Source organism: Mandrillus leucophaeus, unplaced genomic scaffold, assembly GCF_000951045.1.
Source record: "Mandrillus leucophaeus isolate KB7577 unplaced genomic scaffold, Mleu.le_1.0 Scaffold224, whole genome shotgun sequence".
NCBI lineage: Eukaryota > Metazoa > Chordata > Mammalia > Primates > Cercopithecidae > Mandrillus > Mandrillus leucophaeus.
Genome location: NW_012102299.1, coordinates 3,689,910 through 3,708,457, shown reverse-complemented (window position 1 = coordinate 3,708,457; position 18,548 = coordinate 3,689,910). Strand labels below are relative to the sequence as shown.

Sequence of the window (18,548 nt, the reverse complement as noted above, 5' to 3'; positions counted from 1 at the left end):
CTGAGGCAGGAGAATGGCGTGAACCCGGGAGGTGGAGCTTGCAGTGAGCCGAGATTGCGCCACTGCACTCCAGCCTGGGTGACAGAGCAAGACTCCATCTCAAAAAAAAAAAAAAAAAAGCCAGAGTGATCGTGGGCTTTACCTTTTTTTGTCTTTTTCTCTCACAGATCACGTTCCTTTGTTACCAGTTGTCCAACTTTTTTACAAACTGTATTTTAGATATGAAAGGAAGGCTAGTCCAGTACTCAGTACTAGTTACTCCTCTAAGAACAGAAGCTGAAGTCCAAAGTGCACGTTTTAACACACTATAATAGCCAAATCAGTAACATCTGCTAGTCAGTTTAGTCATAGGTCTCTGGTTTATCATAATTTTAATAAAGCATTCCCTTTGTTTACAACTCAGGGGAATGGCCATTACCACAGTTCCAAAAATTATCCATCAGTCCCAACAATTTAGCACGGACTAGCCATGGGTTCTGTGGCAGGGGACACTTGGAAGTGCAAGCAACTGGCATTTAGTTGGAACATGCAGTGGACAGCAAGGCTCCAACTGCAATGATAAAGATGACGAAAATCATTCAGATTTCCTAGAAGAAACATGATCGTAGAGCAAGAACTCAAAACAGGGAAAACACCAAGAGCTAACCAAGGTGGTTACTTGGAAATTTGGGCTTTGAAGCCAGTTATTTACATGGAACTCCAAAAATGATGGAAAAAATTCCGATTCAAGAAGTAACAACAATCAAGTAGCTAAATTTGGCTACATCCTGAATCAGATTGTTAGTAAAATCAATGAGAGAGGGAGCTTAGGAGTCCAGTTTGGTCATATTGCATCACGTCTTTCTGATAGGAAATTCTTTAATCTGGGATTGCATCTGAGCGAAATCTTTTTGTCAAAACACCTGAGGGTCCAGCTAGGCAGTCAGCAAATATAGTCTAAGGGTCACTCTTTCCCTGTAAGCCAGCACTGCTTTACCTGAAAGCCCTGTAGAGAACTTCTTGCATGTGACTTAAGCTATTTAGAAAATCCAGCTAGTAGATTATTTAAGAGTTCGATATGTTAAGTAGCATTAGTGACTCCTTGTTATCAAGATAGCTCTACAAAATACAATCTGTAAATATGACACATGACTGTATGACACAAAACAGAATTAAAATGCCCCATTAGAAATAAAATGGGCAGTAGTAAAACGAATGGGGCAGAGGGAAATTTATGAGGGTAATTGATCTCTCGGTCATTAAGCAAGCTCTCTTACTGGCATTTTAAAAAAATCTATTTCAGGTAAGTGCAGCCAACAACAACCTCCACCCCCATTACAAAATGTTCATCCAGAGGGAGCCAAAATAACTGAACAAATAATGAAAATAACAGTGGAAATTACCCTATTGTACTGTTAACATAAAGTACTGAGAAATACCAAGGACACAGTGATTTTCATGCCAGCTATCCAAATAGATCTTAGTAAATTTTCAGCAACTGCACTATCATAGCTTCTGGAATTTATGATGGAGTTTTCGTATTTTAAGGTGCCATTATTCATGGAAGGAGTACAAGAGTACCTGATAATAATTTTGCACTCCTTAGTCCCATGCTATACCTGTGGCAGGATTAATATCCTCAGTTTAGGGTAATAAAATCAAAACTCTGTGATTTGCCCTTTAATAAGAGAACTTCAGTTTCAGCTCCAGGCTGCTTACCATTTTCTGCTTTGAAGAGGTACCTTTTTAAAAAATGATTTCATAGATGTGAGGCTGATCTGGCTGTAACATCTGTCACCCCATTAATCACCAGGGTAGATTCAGCTGATCTGGCTCGCGAGGCCGGTGTCCCCTTCCTCTCTCACTGCTCCACGTGACTCCTTCGCGAAGCTGTGCCCTCAGTAGAAGAGGACGACCATCCACAATAGAAGGGGACTGGTCTTTGGTCAAGGGTGTAAGGGTAGCTGTGCTCCCCTGCTAGAACCTCCAAACAAGCTGTCAAGGTTCATAAATGTGATTTTATTACAACTGTTGTATGATCAATAATTGAGCTTCATCGTGATGGTGTTCAAAGATCCCTGCACTTTGGAGTCAGGGAGCCTCTATAGCAATCCCAGCTTTGAATGAGATTCTTCTAAGCTGTGTCTCAGCAAACATTTAACATCTACAGTGTTCTAGGTGCTTACAGAAGCCTTCCCTCACCGTGTTATACAGCACACCTCCCTTGCTCCAGTCCCACCCTTCAATTATCTCTATCACATTACCATGATTTGTTTCTCTTATAGCACTAATCGCTATTTAAAATTAACCAGCTGATTTATTTCTTTACATATTTACTGCCCTGAATTAGAATATTAGCCACAAAAGGGCAGAGACCCTTTCCGTCTTATTTACCGTTGGATCCCCAGAAGTTTCTGGCAAATGGTAGATGTCAATAAATAATAATCAAATTGACTAATACACAATTTAAGTCACTCCTGCTTCAGATCCAGTAAATACACTGTTCCTCCTTCAGATACTTAAACTTCATTATCACAAGCTAAGAAATCAACTAAACAAAATTGTGAAACATAATTTAGTAATAGGCTTCTAAATACCCTAGAAGTGTAAAATCTTATATCTGGAAATGTGCATTGAGATAGTAGGCATTCTAGGGATATCATGGATGAAAAAGACATAATCTCTACCTGAAAGACTGTAAAGGTATAGTTTATGGGGAATGAGAGGGAGTGAAGAAGCTGGCCTGTAGACAAATTACAACATAATAAGTAATGTTGTAATCAAATGATAAACAAAGGGAAGAGTAAGAATTTCTACAAGGGAGAGCCAGGTTGCAATAAAAATTTTATTCTATTAAAGCTTATGTAAAATAATGACATTCGAACATGGACTTGGAAACTAAAAAGAGAAAGGACTTCCAGCCAGAAGTCACAGCATGAGAAAAAGGCATCATATTAAATCTTCCTGATGTTTTTGATGAAAAAGCAATGGTAAATAAGAAAGGAAGGAAGGTGGTTAGTAATTTGGTTGCGACAGACCTTGATTGTAGGGCTAATGAGTTAAGATCTGGTTTTTAAGTAATTGAGAATTACCTCACTCTATTTCTGATACTTCCAAAGAAACTGCAGAGGTGCCTATAATATAAAAAATAAGTAGATAAATGCGGAAGTCTGTGTATCACCAGATATTGCAAGTTCATCTCTAGAGTATGTACTGAAGAACTGTGAGCGTGGGAGATCACTTCCAGAACCAAGCATATCCAGCATTTGGTGGATATCCTCTGCTTCTGCACAGTGAAAATAATGTTTTTGAGGCCTATTTCCAAGTGGAAAGGAAAGATAATTAAGTTCCTTTCATACTACACGAGACAAGAGAAGGAAACGAAAACCAATGGAAAAACATTAAGGTTTTTACTCAAATCAGCTGCATCAGCAATTAAAATTCTACCAATGCCACGGACTTCTTCAGGTAGCAACGAGAACTCCATCCCAAGACACGGACAGAGGATGGGGTGATAATTTTCAAAACTATTTTTAAGGAGATTTAGGTGTCAAATTGTGACTTGAATTAGATGACCTTCTAAGCCCTTCCTGATGTTACGGTTCTATTTTCATTTATAGATCATCAAAGGCTATTCAAATACAAAACACTTTCTGTGCCAGGTGCTGGAAACAAAAAGATAGGTAGAACACAGTCTGGTATTTTAAAATAGTGCTTAAACTCTACAATGATGTCTCTGATTGTTCATACATAGGCAGGCGCATAGCTAAGCTGCTGGGCTTATCCAGCCATTTGCCGGGATGATGGGTCACTGTGGTCACCACACAGAAATCAATTCTGTTTCTTTGTTGTTCGTTCCAGTGCCGGCTCCAAGATACACAGTGGAACTGGCTTGTGGTTTTGGAGCCACAGTCCTGCTAGTGGTGATTCTCATTGTTGTTTACCATGTTTACTGGCTGGAGATGGTCCTTTTTTACCGGGCTCATTTTGGAACAGATGAAACCATTTTAGGTAAGTAACAGAAATATGACATAAACCTCTTGTACTGTCATCTTTAGAAAATATGTTGGGGAAAAAAAAAGAAAACATATTGATTTGAAAAACCTAAATTAACTGGAAGATTTAAGCAGGCTAACTTTAATTTCAGCCCTTGCTATTAAAAATCTTTCCAAAGATTATTATTCTGTTTTCTTGGATTAATTAGTGAGTTGCTCTAAATTAACAGTGTCCAAATAGAAATATAATGCGAGCCACTTATCTTCTTAAAATTTCCCAGTGACCACATGTGTAAAAGTAAAAAGAAACACGTAAAAATAATGAATTGACTAAATATGTTTGTAATACTATTTTTTAGCATGCAATTAATATTAAAAAGTTAATGAGATATTTTACAGTCTTTTTTTGGTACTAAAAATGTTCCAAATGTAAAATGTATTCTACTGTATCCTCATAGCACATCTCAATTCAAACCAGCCACATTTCGGTGAGCAATAGACTCGTGGCTCACGGCTGCTGTATTGGACAGTGCTGATCCACACTCCTTGTACTCAGACAGCGATCTGTGAACCAGCAGCAACATCATGTGTAGCTGAGTAGAAGAAGAATCTTAGACCTAGCCGCTACTGACTCAGAATCTACATTTAAACCATATTCCCAAGTGATTCATGTGTACGTTGACATTTAAAAAGCACGGCTCTAGTGCAAATTTGCCTAGTGAAAAGAATAGAGCATTTAAACATACAAATTCGTAGGTCCACACCATAAAGATTTGAATTCAGTAGGCTTATGGAAGAAACACAGAATCGATAGCTTTTAATGAGACGTGATTTTTCTAATTAAGCAACTTTGTGAACGATCGGTCCATTAAATCTAATTATATTTTTAATTTTAGTTCTTTTCAGATATAAATAATTCAGGCAGTTTCACAAAGTTTTGCTCAATTTGTAATTTTAATGTATTAATGAGTAATATGCTTGGACGGGAAGTTGAAATTTTCTGTACAGTATTAATTGCCAGTCCCTATGATTTACCTTCGGGCTTTGTTAATTTACAGTTGAATGGGACAAACCTCACTCTTTTTCCACTATAAAGCAACCTGTAAGATGAGAGTTGAGGATATATCAGATAACATTCAAAATTATACCTTCAAATAGTCGTTTTGCCTGGAGACTTGTTGCAAGTAGAAAATCGCACTGGAATCTGTCTCATAATGAAAATGTCTAATATGCAGAAGTTAGACTTAAGAAAAAAATGTAATGGTATTAAGAAACTTTCCTAATTTGCATTGTATCTGTGTTCCTTTTGCTAGATGGGAAAGAGTATGATATTTATGTATCCTATGCAAGGAATGCTGAAGAAGAAGAATTTGTATTACTGACCCTCCGTGGAGTTTTGGAGAATGAATTTGGATACAAGCTATGCATCTTTGACCGAGACAGTCTGCCTGGGGGAAGTAGGTATTTCAGATGAGTACAAATGATGCTACCTTGAAAGGCAGAGAGAATCATTAGTTTTGCATTATGGGCGAGAGTCGTGGCACAGCATCTTTGGATATTTAATGTCCGATGCTCTTTGATGTAACAGACTCCTCTAGAAATAAAACTACACTGGAAGATGTATACTATTCAACTCAGTTTATGGTATTAAAATATTTTCCCTTGTAATCTTTCAGAGCTGCATGTCAGAAAAGTGTGGAGGCACAGTGAATTAGAGCTCTATTAAAGGGCCGTAGCTTTAAACAGCCTGTTTATTCACATTCAGATTTTTCAGTTTAGGCTAATTTGCAGTGGTTTGTCTAGAATTGTTTCGATTTGTTTTGTTTTTGGAAAGACAGAGGTTTACTTGGTTTTACTAAAACTGAGTAGCAGAAGAGTGTGTGTCGAATTTTTCCATATGTGATTCACTGATAATAATTACAGTATTTTCCTATGGCATTTGCTCTTTTTTTTCCCCATCACTTTTCTTTTCAAGCAAAATAGTGCTACTCAAATTCCCCTTTTCCTTGGGTCTGTTTCTTCTTCCTGTCAACTTATACATTTGAGGGTTACTTTAAAATTTTATAAGAGCCAGTGTAACTAGAAGGTTTAAAAAAAGAAAAAAAGAAATGCTTAAATTCTTGAATGTGTTAAAATAAAAGTACAACTCCTTTTTAGATCCACACAGTAACACACACAGTAATTTTTCATTGGTGTCTTTTTAATAAATGTATGTTACATTCCCAACCCCACTGTTAAACTTTGTCCTGTTGAATTGCTTGTAGTATATCTAATCGTAAGCTTGACAAACCTATTTTATTCCTCTAAAATCCTGTTCACATTCATCATTTAACAGTTTTTTAAAAATATTTTATGGATAATTGAGATAGACTTGAAATTTTATTCTCATTTCGATTTAGTTGGATCAGTTATTTTATCTTCCCAGTCATCATCCAAAAGTCCATCATAAGACATCTCTTTCAGTATAATTTTTCTAGGAAGTTATGACTTAATTATACAGTTAGAGGATAAATTCCACTCATTCTAATGCTTAATTTCCCCAATCACTCATTCACCCATTTGTTTGTTCATACAGCCATTCAATAAATTCTTATCTACCATGGAACTGGGTAAGACCATCCAATAGGGGTTGATAATTCTTTAAAGAATTCACATTCTACATAATTACTCTAAATCTTGCTTTTGTTAATTCACTTTTGCACCCTTTTTTATTCTCCCTGCTGCTCTTACCTAATCTTCTTTGACTCTGGGTCTCTTCCCATGCTTACACATGCTCAGCCTCCAGTGCCACTGCTTGGAACACACAATCATTCCTGGATTCTCCTCCAGGCAGTGCATGCTAGATTTTAATTGCAAGACTTTCCCTACTGTTTCTGAGCCTGAGAAGATTAAGGGGCAAAATGACTTCATGAGGGAATATACCAAGACATGATATAAGTTTCCACAATACTAGTAAGTTACCTAGAGTTGGCAACCATCTGAAATGCAGGTAAAGGACTATGCAATCCTGGATAAGCAGCTGTGAGGAGATGGATTGGTTCCGAGAATTTAGTGACAGGAACTAATCAGGGCCCTTGACAGCAGAATAAAATTACATTGCATTTCCATTTTTCCTGCTTTTTCTTATTTTTTCCTTGAAGAAAGCATTTGCCTGTTAGTGCAAGTAGACACATCATCTAGCAGCTGCCGAAACACAAGGCTTTATAGTAATGATAGGAGTTTGAGGAGAAAGATCCAGCGATTAATTTAGGCTCCAGAGCAGAAAAAAGTAGAAAGCCAACCTGAAGATGTGTTACCAGCCAAAATGTCATTCAGTTGGCTAGATTTTTTTAAGCTTCTATTCCAAAGACAGTGATATGAAGAGTCAGAGAGGTATCCAACAATAGAGAGGGACTTTCAGAAGATGAAGGTCCTTCCCTTTGTTGTCTTGTTCTAGCAAAAAATAAAATTCTGTTGTTTTGATTATATAACATATATCTTTTTGAATGTCCATTTGGTTCTAGAGAGTTTATGCATGGGTTTCTTTGGGGAAGACAGGGCTCATGAGCTGATGTGGCTAGACCATAAGGTGCCACACACATTGAAGAAACTGATTTCAGTATAATGTGTCTCCTTCTTGTGTCTCAAGTATTGCTTTTGAAGATCAAGGTCACAACAATACACTACCTTTTGGCTTCGTGCCTGTTTGGAATTCTTTTTAGAAATATGTGTATATGGTTTCTGGTTTCCCTGAAGACAGTGGTATTTAACGGACAGAGTTTGCAGGTATAAGGATTAAGTTGTTCAAATTTTTGCTGGTAAAAAGTTTCACCTCAGTTCTTAGGCTGGTACCCTAAGTTTCCTACATTTGTTCCTCACACCCCAATGCTTTTGGGGAGTTTTTGGCCAACACTAATCCCCATGGTTGTTTTCTTTCCCAGTTGTCACAGATGAGACCTTGAGCTTCATTCAGAAAAGCAGACGCCTCCTGGTTGTTCTAAGCCCCAACTACGTGCTCCAGGGAACCCAAGCCCTGCTGGAGCTCAAGGCTGGCCTAGAAAATATGGCCTCTCAGGGCAACATCAACGTCATTTTAGTGCAGTACAAAGCTGTGAAGGAAACGAAGGTGAAAGAGCTGAAGAGGGCTAAGACGGTGCTCACGGTCATTAAATGGAAAGGGGAAAAATCCAAGTATCCACAGGGCAGGTTCTGGAAGCAGCTGCAGGTGGCCATGCCAGTGAAGAAAAGTCCCAGGCGGTCTAGCAGTGATGAGCAGGGCCTCTCGTATTCATCTCTGAAAAATGTATGAAAGGAATAATGAAAAGGGTAAAAACAACAAGGGGTACTCCAGGAAGAAAGAGTCCCCCCATTTCGCAGTTTATGGTTTCTTAGGCAAAAACGATGGTCTAAGCCTCCCACTAGGGATAAATTTAGGGTGACTGTGTGGCTGACTATTCCGCTTCCTCAGGCAATACTAAAGTTTAGAATGATATTATCAACGTTCTGTCACCAGTCTGTGATGCCACTGTGTTCTTTGCAGGCAAAGACTTGTTCAATGCGACTTTCCCCTTCTACATTGTCTATCCCTGTTTTTATGTCTCTATTCTTTTTAAAATCCTAACATATGGAGCAGCCTTTCCTATGAATTTAAATATGCCTTTAAAATAAGTCACTGTTGACAGGGTCATGCGTTTCCGAGTATAGTTTCCTTTTTATCTTATTTTTACTCGTCCGTTGAAAAGATAATCAAGGCCTGCATTTGAGCTGAGGATAATGAACTTTTTTCCTCATTCGGCTGTGTAATACATAACCACAGCAAGACTGACATCCACTTAGGATGATACAAAGCAGTGTAACTGAAAATGTTTCTTTTAATTGATTTAAAGGACTTGTCTTCTATACCACCCTTGCCCTCATCTCAGGTCATTTGTGTAATATATGTGAACTTGAAAAATATTTCTTAATTCTTGTTTTTGCTCCAGTCAATTCCTGATTATCTGCAGGTCAACCCACATTTTTCATTCCTTCTCCCTATCTGCTTATATCGCATTGGTCCTTTAGAGTTTGCAGGTGGCTTCACACTTGGTTGAGTCTGAAAGAAAACCCTTAATGGTGCTATAGAGAGGGAGGTGACAGAAAAACTCTCTTAGGGCATTTTTCTGACTCATGGAAAGAACACAGAAAAGGATGTTTGGCAATTTGTCTTTTCAGTCTTAATCTTGCTAATGTGAATACTGGGAAAGCAGTTTTTTCTCATTTGTTTTTGTTGCTCCATTGTGAAGTGTGGAGGTCAGACTTAGTGACCTTGAGAGTCACTTTTGGCATTAATATTCTAGGAGAATTAACTGTATATCCTGTCATCTACTCACTAGTGCAGGAAATATGCTTGCTCCAAATAAGTCAGTATGAAAAGCCACTGTCAATGAAAGTTGTTTTGTTTGTTTTCAGTCATATTTTGCTGTTTTTAAGACTTGGAAAACTAAGTGCAGAGTTTACAGAGTGGTAAATATCTATGTTACATGTAGATTATACATATATATACACACATGTGTATATGAGATATATATCTTATATCTCTACAAACACAAATTATATATATATGCATATCCACACACATACATTACATATATCTGTGTATATAAATCCACATGCACATGAAATATATATATACATATATATAATTTGTGTGTGTGTATGTGTGTATGTGTATGTATATGACTTTAAATAGCTATGGGTACAATATTAAAAGCCACTGGAACTCTTGTCCAGTTTTTAAATTATGTTTTCACTACAATGTTTTGGTGTCAGTGTTTTCTGTACATATTATTTGTTAATTCACAGCTCACAGAGTGGTAGTTGTCATAGTTCTTGCCTTCCCTAAGTTTATATGAATAACTTAACTATTGCTACAGTTTTTCTGGGTTGCAGTGGAATTTGCTGTGCACAGAGCCTCCATGGTCACTGCTAAGCAGTAGCCGGCCATCGGGCATTAATTGATTTCCTACTCCATTCCCAGCAGACACATTTAGAAACTAAGCTATGTTCATCTCAGTGCTCAACTATTTGAACTGTTGAGTGATAGAGGAAACAAATATAACTGTAAATGAGTCTTGGTATCCTGTGAAACACAATAATTCATAATTTAAGAAAGCCCTTATCCCAGTAGCATGAATGTTGATGAACGAATGTAAAATTATATCCTATATTTAAGTGCCCTTCATCACTATTGAAGTTCGTAATAAATCATTTCCCTATATAAGTGTTATTGATTATTTTAAATTGAAAAAAGTTTCACTTGGATGAAAAAAGTAGAAAAGTAGGTCATTCTTGGATCTACTTTTTTTAGCCTTATTAATATTTTTCCTTATTAGAAACCATAATTACTCCCTCTATTAACCCTTCACTTACTAGACCAGAAAAGAGCTTATTCCAGATCAGCTTTGAATATCAATTCTTACATAAGCTTTAGGCAAACAGGGAATAGTCTAGTCACCAAAGGACGATTCTCTTGCCAATGCTGCATTCCTTTTGCACTTTTGGTTTCCATATTTATCCCAAATGCTGTTGGGCACCTCTAGAAATGCCTTGATGTGTTTTCTATTTATATTCCTGCCTTTGGTACTTAATTTTACAAATGCTGTAATATAAAGCATATCAAGTTTAAGTGATATGTATCATTGCAAGAGAATTTGTTTCAAGATTTTTTTTAATGTTCCAGAAGATGGCCAATAGAGAACATTTGAGGGAAATGGGGAAACATACTTGTAATTTAGAGAACAAGAACAAACCATGTCTCACATTTTTTAAAAAAAACTTAATAGTTTTCAATAGATGCTATAAGGACCTTCCATGCCCAGGTTAACAAAGAACTGTGATATGTAGAGTATCTAATTACAAAATCATACAACATTTGTTTAATTCTCTTCTGTATTGTAACTTAGATGATTCCCAAGGATTCTAATAAAAAAATCACTCCATTGTATTGGGAAACAAAAACATCATTCGTTAATTACTTATTTTCTTTCCATAGGTTTTAATATTTTGAGAGTGTCTTTTTTATTTCATTCATGAACTTTTGTATTTTTCATTTTTCATTTGATTTGTAAATTTACTTATGTTAAAAATAAACCATTTATTTTCAGCTTTGAATTTTATTTTGTGCATGTGTTTTATGTCTTTATTTTCACATTTGGTCATAAATGAAAACAGAAAGAATTGATTATTATACTCACAAAGAAATCTGAGTCACATTAGTTAAATTTCATTCTGAGATAAATCTGAGCAAAATGGGAACTTCATATCAAGAACATTTTCTTTACATGTAAGTAAAAGTTACTTAAGTAAAATGAATTGCTCCAGAATACTAGGACATATTTTGTGGGTATATATGTGTTTATGTGTGTATGTGTATGTGTATGTGCATGTGCAGAGAGACAGAAAGACCGTCAGAAAGACGGAGAGATACGGAGAGACAGAGAAAAAGGAGAGAAAGATTATTTTAAAACAAAGGAAAACAAGCTTCTTCCTTTTTACTCAACTTGGAACTTAGGTAGCTTACAGGAATCTTTTTCGTCTGATAGGCTTTAATGCAATCCCATGGTAGTTGCTTTGGAAATAGATAAAATAAAAATAATGTCATGACTTCAATTAATTGATGATCATTTGAATCAAAGATGCATTTCTGTCACAAATTTTGAATAAATCAGTGATGAATATTTGGAAACATATTTTATTTTCAGTTAATAATACAAGTCCATAGTGATAGGAATGCCTTTTTGCTTTTAAAAAAATCCCTGGCCGGGCGCATTGGCTCACGCTGTAATCTCAGCACTTTGGGAGGCAGAGGCGGATGGATCAAAAGATCAGGAGATCGAGACCATCCTGGTCAACATGGTGAAACCCTGTCTGTACTAAAATACAAAAAAATTAACCAGGCATTATGGTGTGCGCCTGTAGTCCCAGCTACTCGGGAGGCTAAGGCAGGGGAATCACTTGAACCTCGGAGGCGGAGATTGCAGTGAGCTGAGATTGCACCACTGTACTGCAGCCTGGTGACAAAGCGAGACTTCAGGAAAAAAAAAATCCTATTTGTTCATTTTACTGAGCCCCATAACATACTCAGAATTGGTTAGCTTAGTAAAAATTTTTCTACTGAAGAATTAATTTTCCTCTTGCAAACCAGTCCCGAAAGTGTAGGCTTAGGATCAACAGATCAAAGTTCCAAGGAAACAGATTTCTTCTCAGTTAGAAAATAGCTATAAAGCAGAATTCGACACTGATGGAATTCACTATCTTTGGAAATACAGGTCTGCCATTACCAGAGGTATACAAGCAGTTATTTGATAGATTTTCATTGAGATTTTGTATATGAGTTTTTTGCATTGGATAAGTGGTTTTGAATCTGAAATTGTTTCCAACCCTGAAATGTTAAGTGACCTATTAGAACATACTGGTGACTCTTTGGAAGATTGAACTTCAGCATTTTGCATATGATCTACCTGGCTGTGATTAACCTTCCTTAAACTCTCAAGATATTTTTTTCCATTATATACTGATGTCACTAGCTCTCTAATGCAAGTAAATGCACAAAATGGTATGAGAGATGCATTTAGCAACTAGTCTATGTTATTTCTCTGTGATTTATGCAATGTGTACTGTGTGCTAGAAATTTACATGTAGGCATCTAATTTGTTTATCAGTCCTACAAGTGTATCATATGCATTTTATAGATGGATGAACTAGGACTCAAAAGATATTAAGATAAAAATAGAGATAAATGGAGAAAGCAATATTTGAAAGCACATCCAGTTTCCAAGTTAAATATTTCCTTTTTTCTAGACTTCAAGTTTTAAGAGAGAAAATGAAAGAGACAGAAGTTTGCTGTTCTTTTATCTACTAATAACTCATCCAGAGGAGAAAAAAAAATTACAGTCGTAGTTTTCTTCTAAGTGAACTCCATGGAAATTATGACTTTTACAGGCAAGAGCATTCTTGAGTATTGAAGAGTTCTCAGTCATACAACATGACTTCAAAGCCAATTTGGTACCACAAAAGAAAACTGATCTCATTATTATATGGCCATACCTCATTTTTTGAGCCAAATAGAATAAACGGGCTAAATTACTACTCCTTCTCCAAGTAAACTTTAGCATTAAAAAATAATAGCTCCTATCTTCAAATATGAAGTTTTGACAATATGGAAGGTATTTTTAAAATATGCCATAAAGTATGCAACTTCCTTTACAGTATCAAGTGAAGATCCTTCCGTATAGCCCAAGACCTTTCTGAGAAGCATCTTCTACATTTGTTCCTCATTGTCTAAAATTCCACCACTCTTATCTGCATTTAGCATTGTCCTTTTTCAAATCTAAATTTTCTTACTTTCTGGATGGAGTACCAATGAAAGAAAAAAGAGCAACAGACTCAAAAGACATGTTTTAAGAAGATCTGGAACAGTGTTGTATTTTAAACAACAATATTCCTATTGGCAAAAACATACATTTTCCTAAGGTGACTATTTTGAAGTGAAACATCACATCACACGCACACACACATTTGCATGAATTCTCTTTGTTGACAAGCTAACCATGTTGCCTTAAGGTTATTTCACATTTCTCAGGAGCCGGGAGAAGCAGTAGACGTCCCACTTTCGTATTCTCTGATTTATGAGAGGCAGCCTCATAAGATTCTCAGTAGGACTAGAGGGGTCTGAAGAGTTACTAAAACACATGCACATGTGCACACACTCATACACACAGAAGGATTTTAATGATAAGTGAGAATTTTTATTTATCTCTTAAGAATGAATGAAACAAAATGTCTCTAAAAACATTTTTGCACTCTTGGTTAAACCAATCAAAAGTTCTCAAAACTTGAGCACATGTCTCTCCAATTTCCCTTCAAATTCATGTTAAATCCACTGATTGAAACACAAACAAACAAAAAACCAATAATCTGCAAGATGCACAGCTCCCTTATTCCCTGTCAAGTTCACAATGACCAATGCAAACTTTCAGTCTGTCTTCAAAGGCTGAAAATCTCTCCATTACTGTTTCATCCCTGGACCAAAAGCAGAGGTGTTCACCCTCACAGTGTGACTCTGGCACATGTTTTCAAAGTTATAAATGGCTAGGATTTACAATTCAATTTTGAATTTTTTTCTTTCAGGATATGGCATGTTCTAAGCTCCTGAATCTCATAGTGAGTTAAGCATTACATTTATTTGAAGAACTTTCCCTTGGAATCTGTCCAAATCCACCTTGATAACATTAGAATTGAATGGTTTGCCAGAAGTCTTAGCTGCTTGACAAATTCTTACCCATTGTCATTGTTTTTGCCCCTTTAATTCCAATTCTTCACACACACACACACAGACAGAGAGAAAGAATTTAATTGATAACAAGATAAATACTATGAACCACTATGAACTGTCTGATGTTGTGTCCAAAAATGTTAAGTATCAAAGGGTGTAACTGAGAATCTTAGGAGGTGATAATTCCTGTTGCTCTTTGCTGATCAGACTATGTCAGGAGCATTATGTTCACTCCTGTTCATAATACTACTCTTAGGAGACACATCTATAAACTGAACATTATCCAGAGGGAAATGGTAAACATGCAGAGGAAATGTAAGACCATGCCATTTATGGAATAAGAGAAATATTCTGAAAATATTTAATCTAGACATAAGAAGAAAATACTACAATGGTATAAAAATAGTTGTCAAATATTTTAAACATTTAAAGATTCAAGATCTGACCACCAGATAAAATTTGCAAGGAAGAAGATGTCAAAACAAGAAATAATTTGTAAACAGAGCTGAAATGACTTGCTTTTGAGGGTGGTTAATATTTTGACAGTAGTTACTTAATTGCCCACCGTGTGTGTGTGTGTGTGTGTGTACATGCGTGCACATGTGTGTATGTGTGTGTGTGTCTTTTAAGAAAGACATTCAAGAAGGAGACTACTGCAATGAGGGTTTTGCAGTAGGAGAGAGAGACTGAGCTCAACTACCATACTATCCTTGAAGGTAGTAAATTCTTAGCAACCATTGGTAAGAGTGGTGTAGAATTTTTTGACTGGGTAAATTATTCAGCACTGAGATTCTGTTGTCTCAGGTGTTTGTTCACTGCCTGTCCTCCAGAAGATGGACAATAACGAACTGAAATATATGTAAGTTTTCACTATACATTATCCTGTATTTCCGTTTTTCTATAGATACAGTGGAAGCAGTTTTTGATTTCATTCAGAGAAGCAGAAGGATGATTGTTGTCCTGAGTCCTGACTATGTGACAGAAAAGAGCATCAGCATGCTGGAGTTTAAACTGGGTGTCATGTGCCAGAACTCCATTGCCACCAAGCTCATTGTGGTTGAGTACCGTCCCCTTGAGCACCCACACCCAGGCATTCTTCAGCTCAAGGAGTCTGTGTCTTTTGTGAGCTGGAAGGGAGAAAAGTCCAAACATTCTGGCTCTAAATTCTGGAAAGCTTTGCGGTTGGCTCTTCCACTGAGAAGTCTGAGTGCCAGTTCCGGCTGGAATGAGAGCTGCTCTTCCCAGTCTGACATCAGTCTGGACCACGTTCAAAGGAGGAGAAGTCGTTTGAAAGAGCCCCCAGAACTTCAGAGCTCAGAGAGGGTTGCAGGTAGCCCTCCGGCCCCAGGCACAATGTCCAAGCACCGAGGGAAGTCCTCTGCCACCTGCCGCTGTTGTGTCACCTACTGTGAAGGAGAGAATCACCTTAGGAACAAGAACCGGGCAGAGATTCATAACCAGCCCCAGTGGGAGACGCACCTCTGTAAGCCTGTTTCCCAAGAGTCAGAGACTCAATGGATACAAAATGGCACCAGATTGGAACCCCCTGCTCCCCAGATCTCAGCCCTTGCTCTTCACCATTTCACGGACTTATCCAATAACAATGACTTTTATATCCTATAATTACTGTGTGTGGTGGGTGGTGGCTACCATCTCTACCAACCCTCTGTATGTCATGAACCTGTGGGAAAACCTGACATTTTTATCATCTAATGGACTATCAGATTTCTGTCCCCTTTATTGATTTTTAAAAACTGTTTATTTCTAGGAGACAAAAGACCTGAAGGACCTGAATCCAGAATTATTGCCTCTAATGGCCTCAGAAGAGCACACTCTTCTTGGGCCCTAGAAGGTCAGTATGTGAAAGTTGCCTAAAGTCTGATCCTCTATCTTGTCCAAGGGTTTAAAACTGAGCTAAGAATTTAAATATGTTTCTTTTCAGTGTGTTGATCGACCTCACGTTATAAGTCAGTCAGGTGTACTTGGGCTATGATACTTACAGGGCGTATGCTTCCCAGGGAGCAGCATGGAGAGGAGCTGGTTCTGGTGGAAGCTGTAGGACGAAGCTCAACAGAAAACCTACAGCACATTTTTCCTCAAAGAACCAAACATACCCACCCACGGATACGTGGTGTTCCCTGTCTCACTGTAAACTAGTGTTCTCTAAACTTCCTAACGTTGTTAGCATCAATAAAATTCTATTTTTACGTCATTTTATTTGTACTAACAAATTTTTACATCTCTCTCACCCTTCTCCTTTCTATGATCGTTGTATTCTTATCTGGAGAGTTTTCCATTTCAGGAAATTGAGATTTGGTTTAGGTACCAGAAAAACTAAGGTGCCTTTTTTGGTTCTCCCTGACATGTAATGGGAGAGATGTGGAAAACAACCCAAAGAGAGGGAGAAAGTGACTTAAATGAAATGGAAGTTTACAAGAATCTCGTATTTTTAGAACTGACAGATGAAAAAATCAGTATTGTTAGGAAGGTAGCGTAGAGATGGGTGCCTCTTCCCATTCAGGCTTCTGAGAAGAGATAGTAAATTCAAGTGCCTACAAGGATCAGAAGGTAAGAAAAAAGAGTAAATGTGGCCAGATATCAGCATATTTTACATCCTCTCCATCTAGAACCGATGTGAATAGGGGCATAGGCACAGATAGTTATTTCTTCTCTGTCAACATTTTCATAAACTCCTAAAAGGCACATGGCATTTGATTTTCAAGTCAGGTAGATCATTGGGTTTCTAAGGCACTGAAGAACACATATTGCTTCAAAAGGGTCAGCTTCAGGCCGGGCGTGGTGGCTCACACCTATAATCCTAGCACTTTGGGAGGTCGAGTGGGGGGATCACCTGAGGTCAGTTGTTCAAGAGCAGCCTGGCCAACACGGTAAAACCCCCTCTCTACAAAAATATAAAAATTAGCTGGGCATAATGGCAGGTGCCTGCAATCCCAGCTACTCAGGAGGCTGAGGCAGGAGAACTGCCTGAACCTGGGAGGCGGAGGTTGCAGTGAGCCGAGATTGTGCCACTGCACTCCAGCCTGGGCAACAGAGCAAGGCTCCATCTAAAAACAAAACAAAACAAAAAAACAAAAACAAGGCAGCTTCTACTCAGTTCCATTTGATTGTTGCCACTAATCAAGCCCCAGTGTTGCCATATTGTCCATTTTTTTCTAGAGAATCTCAAAAATCCAGATTTTTATGTATAATGTCAATTATGGGATGGCTTAAAGTTAAGAAGGAAACAAACAAAAAAAGGAGCCAAACAAAATATATCTGTGGGCCATAGTCAGCCTGAGGGCAGCTAGTTTGTAACTTCATAACTAAAGTATTCAGCCGAAGAACATATCTCCAAATGGAATTCAAGTGTCCCTGGTAACACTGGAACTGGAAGACACAGGTTGGCTCTAAGGACACACTGAAGCATGTTTATGCTCTCCGCAAATGGAAGACATCTGGGCTGTTACAGTTGAGCTGATCTGACCTAACCCTCCATTAGAAAAGAAAAAGCTAGAAAATAGGGTGCCTTCCATTTACTCTTTAGAGGCTTCTTGCCTTTTACTGTCAGAAAATAAGAAGCATGAAGTCTGCTACTCCTGAGCAGAACCAAAAGAGCAAGAGACCACACCTTACATGAGAAGTCACCTGTAACACGTTAGCTGTGGCTATTAGTGAGCTGCGGCCCAGTGAGTGTCAGTGACTCCCAGTCAGTAACAGTGAATGGGCAGTGGAGAAAGAAAGAAAGCAGGTTCATCTCACTACCCCTCTTGAAAAGGTTCTCAGAAGATCCTTTCTCTGTTGAAACTGAAAAAAACTAGAAGATTCCTACTCCAAAGATGGGGGAACGAGGGTCCTCTAGAGTAAATATGACTCACAATGAAACTTGTAATTAGAAAATGGCAGGCCACCCTAACTAAATATCTAGCAGAAAATGACTTAGCACAACCCAAAGGCCTTGTCCTCTATTATATCCCTTCTCGTAAAGAGTAATCCATCCTTGATGTATATTCAAGGACCTTCACTTGGAAGACAGATAGCAGTTTCTCTCCAAATCTGTTAATAATGGGTAATGTAAGTGGCTCCAAAGCTCCAGGAGGGAGAAGATTCTTGGATCCACTATTAGTGTTATTCCTTATTGACACAGCATCTCAAATTGTAAAATATCTTTGGGAAAAAATGAGAAATTAAATTTTTCATTTATAAATTATTTTCTTTTTTAGTGAAGAAAAAGAAATGAAAGAACTAATGGCAGAGGCATGGAAAATTAAACATGAGCTCATATT

General features: G+C 37.6%; 1 protein-coding gene across 4 annotated transcripts in view; it reads left to right on the top strand.

Moving 5' to 3' along the window:
* IL1RAP (interleukin 1 receptor accessory protein) overlaps window positions 1-16,477 on the top strand; it is a 156,597-nt gene extending 140,120 nt beyond the window's left edge. For 3 of the 4 annotated variants that reach the window (XM_011981351.1, XM_011981350.1, XM_011981352.1), the window contains 3 exons: window positions 3,841-3,990; window positions 5,288-5,431; window positions 7,895-11,107. In XM_011981351.1, coding sequence (XP_011836741.1) covers window positions 3,841-3,990; window positions 5,288-5,431; window positions 7,895-8,262 — 662 coding nt within the window. In that variant the 3' untranslated portion in view covers window positions 8,263-11,107. Of the gene's footprint in view, window positions 1-3,840; window positions 3,991-5,287; window positions 5,432-7,894; window positions 11,108-15,169 lie in introns of those variants that run through there. The other variant, XM_011981349.1, reaches the window with a different exon arrangement.
* The last annotated feature ends 2,071 nt before the right edge of the window (window positions 16,478-18,548 follow it).